The sequence below is a fragment of the Convolutriloba macropyga genome, unplaced genomic scaffold, assembly GCF_964194025.1.
Source record: "Convolutriloba macropyga unplaced genomic scaffold, txConMacr16.3 SCAFFOLD_1113, whole genome shotgun sequence".
Taxonomy (NCBI): domain Eukaryota; kingdom Metazoa; phylum Xenacoelomorpha; order Acoela; family Convolutidae; genus Convolutriloba; species Convolutriloba macropyga.
In genome coordinates, this window is record NW_027449678.1 from 44,130 (window position 1) to 52,368 (window position 8,239).

General features: G+C 34.5%; 1 protein-coding gene across 1 annotated transcript in view; it reads right to left on the reverse strand.

Annotated features, from left to right (window-relative positions):
- LOC142355239 (guanylate cyclase soluble subunit beta-2-like) overlaps nucleotides 1–7,314 on the reverse strand; it is a 51,029-nt gene extending 43,715 nt beyond the window's left edge. The window contains exon 1 of the mRNA XM_075407465.1: nucleotides 7,167–7,314. Within this exon, the coding sequence (XP_075263580.1) occupies nucleotides 7,167–7,220 (54 nt within the window). The 5' untranslated portion in view covers nucleotides 7,221–7,314. The remainder of the gene's footprint in view (nucleotides 1–7,166) is intronic.
- Between the last annotated feature and the right edge of the window lie 925 nt (nucleotides 7,315–8,239).

Consider the following 8,239-nt stretch of genomic DNA (forward strand, 5'->3'; position numbering starts at 1 on the left):
CTAATTTTATAGATTGATTTTTCTTCGCTGTAATTGCTAACCGTAAAATAAAATTTTCGTCAGAGCAACTAGATAACTTTCCGATATGTCCTTCGTTTTGCAACCTGTTTAATTCAGCAGTAATTTTAGTTTGTAGATTAATTGGATCCCTTCGACTTTTTTGATGCTTTGCTGTAAACTTTTGATGAATTTTTGATTTAACGCCATGTGTCTTTGATAACCCAATTCTCGAAACGAGGTCAAAAACTTGCGACGCGATTGCCTGTTTTACTTAGCAAGTAGAATAATCAATATTATTAACACAATTACCCCTTTCTTCTTGTTGTTGAGCCACTGCTAGGCCAAGACTACTGAAAAGATGATGAGTTTATGACCATGCTCTACAACTGTAAAGCATGCGTCCTCACATATCCAATCGTCGTAGACAACTATTTTTGCAATTTTTTCCGAGTACCTTGATCGGTTCGTTTAAAATTAATTTCTGATCTTTTTCACATGTTGAAGCAATCCATCGTGCAGATGGGGCACTCTTTAGAATATTATTAGCCAAAGTATGGGTGATGATACTGCACACGCTACCAGAGTCAATCGGTTATTTTTTGTGTTTAATTTTTGCTTTGAGTGGTTCGATTTGTTGTGCTGCATCACTAGGGATAGCTGCAACTTAGTCGTTGAAATCGCTGTCATAATTGAAGACATATGCTCGTTCGTATAGTTGTTTATAGCTAGTTCTATAGCTGACAGATTCTTCATCATCGCTTTTGATAGATATTGTGTTGATCTGGTTGACTTTTGTTTCTGAGGGTTGTGACGTTTGAGAGTGTGTTCTTTTTCGTTTCGGCGTTTTTTGGCAAATTGGCCCAGAATTCCGCAATGTTTTGCATTTTTTTCTTTTTGCGGAGAATATTTTACTTTGGTTTTTGACCCATTGTTGACCACCATTTGCACAAGTACAATTATATTGATAGTTTTGAGGAATAGTTGGGTGGCGAATGAAGTCTTTCCGTTGTTGCTGGTAGTTTGTGATGCGACTGCGTCATTGCAAGTTATTGACTGTTTTCACTGGTTGAGCATTCGTGTTAAGCTTCTGGTTATTTTTTTGTTGGTTCTGGGCATCCATCTCCATATACATAGCTATTTCTTTGGCCTTTGTTGGTGTCACCGTTTTTTAAAAAAGCTTCTTTTGTGTGTCCAAGTCCAAAGTAATCAAAACGAAGGTGACACGAATGAGTGTTGTTTCCGCATCTCCCAGCATAAAATTTTCTGCTTGTTCTTTGAGTCTGTCATAGAAGATTTCCACAGATTCTCCCTTTTGCTGTTTTGAAGAAAAGAAGGCGAAACGGTCTTAAGTTAAGTTCCTTGTTTTTATGAAGGATTCCTCAATTACGCGTCAAAGTTCTTTCATCGGCTATTTTTCGACGATAAAATGCAGGTGTTTGCTTTTGGAAATCATGCGTCCTTTTGTGCCGATGCGGAGATAGAGAAGTGATGTCACCTTTTGGTTGCATATGTCCCAAAGCTTATCGCCGCACAAAATGCCGTTCTCGTTAATCTTTTTACATCTATTTTGCCATGTCACTTTTAGTTGTTGATTGCAAACCTTTTTATAGCGTTCGGTTGCCTAAGTATGATTTTCTACTGGTTCCTCATAATACAGAGGTTCAGATGGGTATATGACTACTCTGGGTGGTCCAATGAGAAGAGTTTCCAATTGTATCCCCTCTTTTGCCAACAAGGCCGATTTCCATTGTTGCGTCAATTTCTCGTGGCGTGATGACTGCTTTCTCCGTCGATATGCAGGGGATTTTTTCTGGAATTTCTCTGATGACTGCGCCATGTGGCACTGCTGAATATTGTCCGTTGTCAATTGAGTCACGATTTACTACTGCCTATTCAATTGATGCGATTGCAGTGCGGTTGCCAAAATTCCGAGATAAATTTAGAATTTATTTGAAATCTTATGTTATTCATGCACAGGAGAGGAATTTAGATTGATTTATACACGTGAATAGACAATTTCCTGTCTTGTACCTGAACAAATAATCATTGCAAAATAAATGACTGATGGATTAATATTAATGAAATTGAACTAAATTAACTGCCCTTGAAATTGGAAAACTAAGATAAGAACTTTGTACGGTAATTGATAAATTCATGACAAATATCCAGTCAGTGTGACATAGTTTTTACTGCAACTTACTGATCAAATTTTTACAATATGGAGAAAAAAGAAAATTTTGACCACTGCTCACCAATGAAATTGCACTTTTTCATTCGTTTTCAAATTTTTTTGATTTTTGTGGGGTTAATCCGCATGAAAAACAAACTAGTACAAGTTCTCCGCCGCTGTTTTTTCAATTGATTTTTTTGGGTTAAAATAAAAAGAGCATCTAATTTATTTGTTTAAAACTGAAAAGGGAATCAAACCAGCAATTGTTTCATTAGACAGTGCAAAAATTAGTTTCTTAGTCCTTCTTTATTAAATTTTAGTCACAGTCAAACTAAACGAACGAAAAGGCACTTAACGAAAACCTTGCAGCCACTTTAACAATTTTAAAAGGAAATAAAAATTTCTGGAGTCAGTCAGCAAAACAATGGCAACCTTAGTTGATTAGTACTTTGTTTTTCAGTTATAAAATCATATTTTTCTCTTAACAATTCTGGAAATTCCAAATGAGAAGCAGAGTATTCAATAAATTAATGCTGATCAGACTGCAGATTTCTCGCAGTTTTATTTCTCTCATTTCAAATAAATTTCGTCTCTAATAAATTTGAAAAATTTATGTTGTAGGATCTGTGCTGATAAAGAGGGCGATTTATTCATTTCTCACGCGCAACCTTGTCTCTTAATTGACTTACCAAATAATTGTGGGAAAAAATTCTGTTCAATGCCTTTTATTTCCCAATTTTGAATACTTTTTTCTGAGGATATTTTTGAGCTATTTCTGTAGAAATTAAAATTAAGGGTTGGCAAAAAAGCGTGAAAAATTGTAATGAACAGTTTCCAAGTTCATAACAAATTAAAAAATACAAAATAAAATACAATTTATACCCAAATAATGGCAGGTAATACCAATCTGATGAGAGCCATAGACTAAGCAGAATAATACTAACAATGAATCGCTACCTTTGAACACAATGAAATTATGCCGTGAAATGGGAGGAGTTGCTGATGACAAACACTAAAATATGGGCGATTTACATTGAGGTTCGAGTGACCTCAGTAAACATATGGACATCAAAAGCTTTCATCAGATAATATAAAATTTCTTTTTGCAAAACTCGGACTACACTACTGTAATTAAGCATCGTTCAATAGGGCTCCCTCTTCGTCTTTGTTGATCCAAATGAGCCAAATATATAGCTAATGTATTTGGCTCATTTGGATCAACAAAGGCGAAGCGGGAGCCCTATTGAACGATGCTTAATTACAGTAGTTATTTAATTACAGTAGATTTCGAAACCTCGCTATTCTCAACGGTAAATGTCTTTCCTAGCTTTATATTGTTCTAAGTTTTTGTTATTATTGATAGACTCAGATATCAAACAAAGAAAAAACAACTGATAGACAAGGTCCAAACATTTGTTTTCTGGTTCATTATCATTTTTTTGCAGTGACAAGAATATCATAGAACGTTAGAGAAATCAATCACTCGACGTTGGTACGTTGGTACGTTGGTACAGACATATTGATATTGGAACCAGAGAACCATGGAAAATATTTGTTCTGAACTAACGTAGGATCTTCTTTCGAATCGGGACAGCAAAAAGGACGATTGTGGACCTGTGCCAAATGAATGTTTCCCTAGATTATTATCTCGCCATCACCAACGGGACAGTTTTTGAAAATCACTCCTCGAAAACCACTCCTATTCGTATAAAACTCAGTTAGACAAAGAAACGTAGTATTGAAATATGAACCATGTAGACATTCCATGTTCTGTAGAAGTACGGAAAAACTTGGTAGCTTTTCTATTTTTATCAAGTGGGTTGGAACTCGATTGGTTGGATTATGGAGTGAACAACGACCAGCTTCACATCTGATCCAACCTAGTGATTGATAGGTTCATTGGTGGATCTATTGAAATCACTTTTTTGTGTTTAAGTCAAATTGCTTTGTTCATATCTGAAATGATGTTTCTGAGCAAGAACAATATGGGTTGTAGTGGAAGTGCATGGTGGCCTGCCACTTTTCTCTGTATATGAAAATAAATAAGAATGTGAAATTATGGAAAAAATTTGAAGTAAATTGTACTAATAACAGAAATTATAAAATTGTTGGGATTCAAATTGGAAAGTTTTTCTGAAATTTCAAATTCTGAGATATCTTAAAAATGGCAAGGGTATCATTTGTTTGAAGTATTTCCGAACAGAAAAGAACTCCTTTATCTGGACAAACGTCTGACCAAACAGAAAAGTACGCACAGAACTGGCATGCTAAATTTAGCTCACATGTCAATATCAAATGAAATATTTTGGCTAGAGTTTATATCAGTTCTTCAAATGTAGAGCTTTGAACTATCAAGAACCTTGTTGCTACCGGAAATTCGAAGTAAAATTTTTTAAATTTTAATTTGATTAGTTTTGATTATTTGATAGTTTTGTAGATTTAGAGATTTGATGATCAAGCTTCCTTCTGGCAAAACTAAAGATGCAATTGATATTCAATCTACTGGTCTAAGATTTGAAAGTAGGTTCGCCAAATAATACGTTTTGTCTTTTCCAAATCAGAGAAGTTTTTACAAAGTTGACTATTTTTAAGCAAAGTGTACAGAGAAAACACCACATAAATTTGAAATAACAAAAGATTGTATCCAGTCTTGATGTAACATTTTGTAAAATCATTGCATTGAAAAACTAATCTTTGTGCAGAATCCAAAGTGGCTTACAAAATCGTCGTACAAAGATCAACGTACTAACGTCGAGTGTTTGATATCTCTATCGTTCCATGATATTTGTGTCACTGCAAAAATATTGATAATGAACCAGAAAACAAATGTTTTGACTTTGTCTCTCAGTTGTTTTGCTCTGTTGTGTCAACAGAAATCAAAATTTCATGCTGACTTTTAAAAAGTGTTAGTTGCTCAACCACTAAGAGTTTTAATACTCAGTTGCATATTTGTAAATTCAGTGTGTTGAAACCGCTAAAAATTTCATTAAAAAATAGGAAAGTGGTTTTGAGCAAAGCAAATTGGTTGATATTAGACGGTGCTTAAACATTTAAAAACAGTTAAAATAAAACAGCTCTATTCCAATTTTTGGACAAATGGAATGAGGATCGAAACCAATACAGTTTTTCATAAACACTTTCTTCCTCGGAAGTGGTAATTTGGAAACAAAATTATAAAACCCTAAAATACTGATGAAAAACTCGGCAAAAACAATGGCCAAAAACATGAAACTCCTTCGCTCATGGCTCATTTATCCTAATGCCTATGCACAAAACTGATCAATTTCTGCTGAACATTTAGAAAATGTTTTTGTAAGGCAAGCTAATGCAAATCTTTGTACGTTGAGATTGAATTTAGAGAGAAAATGAACGGTGCTTTATTGAAACTCGCTGAAAATCTGTGCAGAATGGCTGGAGAAGGAAATAAATATTGCTGAGTTTTCGGCAATAAATGTTGTAGTACTTTTTAATATTGTGGTACTTATAGGCCGGCAGCTTCAAGCGAACCCTTCTGTGGTATTTTAAAATTACACACAGCCAAGGGTTCTTCAGTTTTTTACGTGTTTATAATACTGATCTAAACTAACTCTGGTAACGAAAAGCTAGATACCACACAATTTTACTCTTTAAGATTAATTTCTGTTCAGAGAGATGGATTTTTGCAAAGGCATGAAATGAGGCGTGAGACTGTGAAGTGTAAAACGAGATTTCATTCTAAATTTTGCTAATCACACAAAAAAATTAGTTAAATTGCTCGGACCTTCTTTTGATTCCTAGCTGATAACATTCGAAATGTCCCTTCGACAAAAAACAAAACAACTCAGATGAAAATGAAGATGTACTACACAGCGTGCATACAAAAAGTTGCCCTAGATAAACATGTACAATACCTAAACAGCTACGGAATTGCTTGAGTTCATGCCAAAAATTAAACAACACTTTTTGGCAGAAAACACACGCTTATACTCGAACAAGCAATTACGTGCGCTTTCGGATGCACTAAAGTCAGATGGACGGGTTTTGCATTTTTGCTGTCCAATTAAATTAAATCTTTCATATTCACGAAAAATTTCAAAAAAATACTGAAAAGAATTGCAACTTGAAAACTGCATTCCTCAAAAGGATAATACTACTGTCCATATTTCAAAAAATTTTCGTAAAGTCTCTTAATAAAAAAAGCGCCAGGTACTGGAACGGGCAGCAAAAATTCCCGATTTGAACCCATTTGACACTTCGTGCACAATTTTGAAGCAATAGTTGCGAAAACAGACAGTTCTTAGGGCAAAAATTGGACGAAAAAGTGTCGGAAATTGCCGCAGTTTTCGTTAGAGAGTTCTTTGAAACTGATACAAACTTTCTTTTTGATGTTAATGAATTAAAGGCGTAATGACTCTTTTCTAGAGAATTGATTTGAATTTAAATTATTGCATTAATTGATGTTTGTATCCCTTTTTAAAGTTTCTTTAGGTGCTCGTAGCGTTTTGGTACTATAGTGTAATACACCTAATACACTAAAAGAATGATAAACTATTTTGACAAAAATTCGAAGAAATTGAATCAATTAAAAAACCTCTCAAAGTTATCAAAAAAGACGTTTAACAAACCGAAATGTTCACAAGTACTGAGAAATCTCAAAAAAATATTCTTCTATAGGAAATAAATTTTGAAAAATCCGCGCATTTCAGCGCATTTCTTACATAGTTTTTGGAAAATTTCTCTACCCGGGTAGTTCAAGTTCAAAATAAGGAATTATGACTCTAGGTTGAAATCTAGCAATCAGGACCTGTTGAAACTTTCAGGATCAAAATGCAATCAGGGCTTGACTCGAAATCATGAACATGGCCACTGAGCATGCAGATTTTTTTTTTAAAATATCGTGCATGCCATATTTACTTAAAAATTGTCCTTGATTCTCGTTTGACCAAATTGAATGAAGTAATTTATGCCCAAATGAAAGGGGATGTGCTCATCAGAATATTTATTAATTGTAACCCACCTCATGTTCGTGGACGTATTGTTGTAGAGCAGCTGCTAATTTGGGAAACGCCATCAGTTCTCTGTTAAAAATGAAACCACGCTTAATATGGAAAGAGGTTACAAATTAGTTACATTTTATTTATCCACAAAATTTAATTAGAATCTTATCGTATCTGTTGCCAATAAAACAAATATTATTTTTGGCGAGAAAACGATCAAGAGAAAGCCAAAAAGGAAGAAGCAGACAGTTTTTTCACGTGAATTCAAAGCTTTGTTCAGAGTCATGCTGATTACTGTTTTCAAAATAGAGCAAAGTAAACAAATCAACAACTTGACCTGAGGGCACATTGAGAAAGTGCACCAGTTCTAAATATAAAGTGAGAATTTATAGAGAACGTGTCATTACATTACAAATCCACATGTAAATAATTTGGGGATGCTAATGTTATGCGCACCCACTAAGTTAGTATAGAAAGCATCCACGGAAAAGATCCAAAAGTTGCTCAAATACAGTCCAATGACCGGAAAGTGTGATTTTTGAGGGAAAGGTAGCCCAATATTAAGTTTCAGAATGGCGCAAAATTCTGTTCAGCGAATCTTCCTAAACCATTAAACTGAATTTTGAATCGAGAATCATGGTGGAGGGGACTGAAAGGAGTTTCGATGTGTTTATTGTTATTCACCAAAATTAGAAGTTCTTTTAGTCAAATAGGTCCATTTTTGGTCAGGTCAAACTGCAGATTAGACAAAATTGTACGTTTGACAATAATTTCGAAACGAAACACATAAAACCTTCAGAACCAGCCAAAGTGGCATATTCACGGATCCTTTTTTTACAAAAAGATTCCCAAAGAACTTTCCCCGCCATTTTCGCACACGTACATATAGCACCCTTTAAAAATACTGGAATACTCAAATCAAGATTTCTTCTATGAATTTGCGTACAGACGTGCAGCGTTTAAAACCAAGACTTGTAATAATGATTATAAGACTCGATCAATTTTTAAAGACACGTCTGAGACAAGACAAAACGTAGATCATACCAGCCTTCGTTATATTAAATTTCACAAATACCGTGCCTCTAAAAGTTGT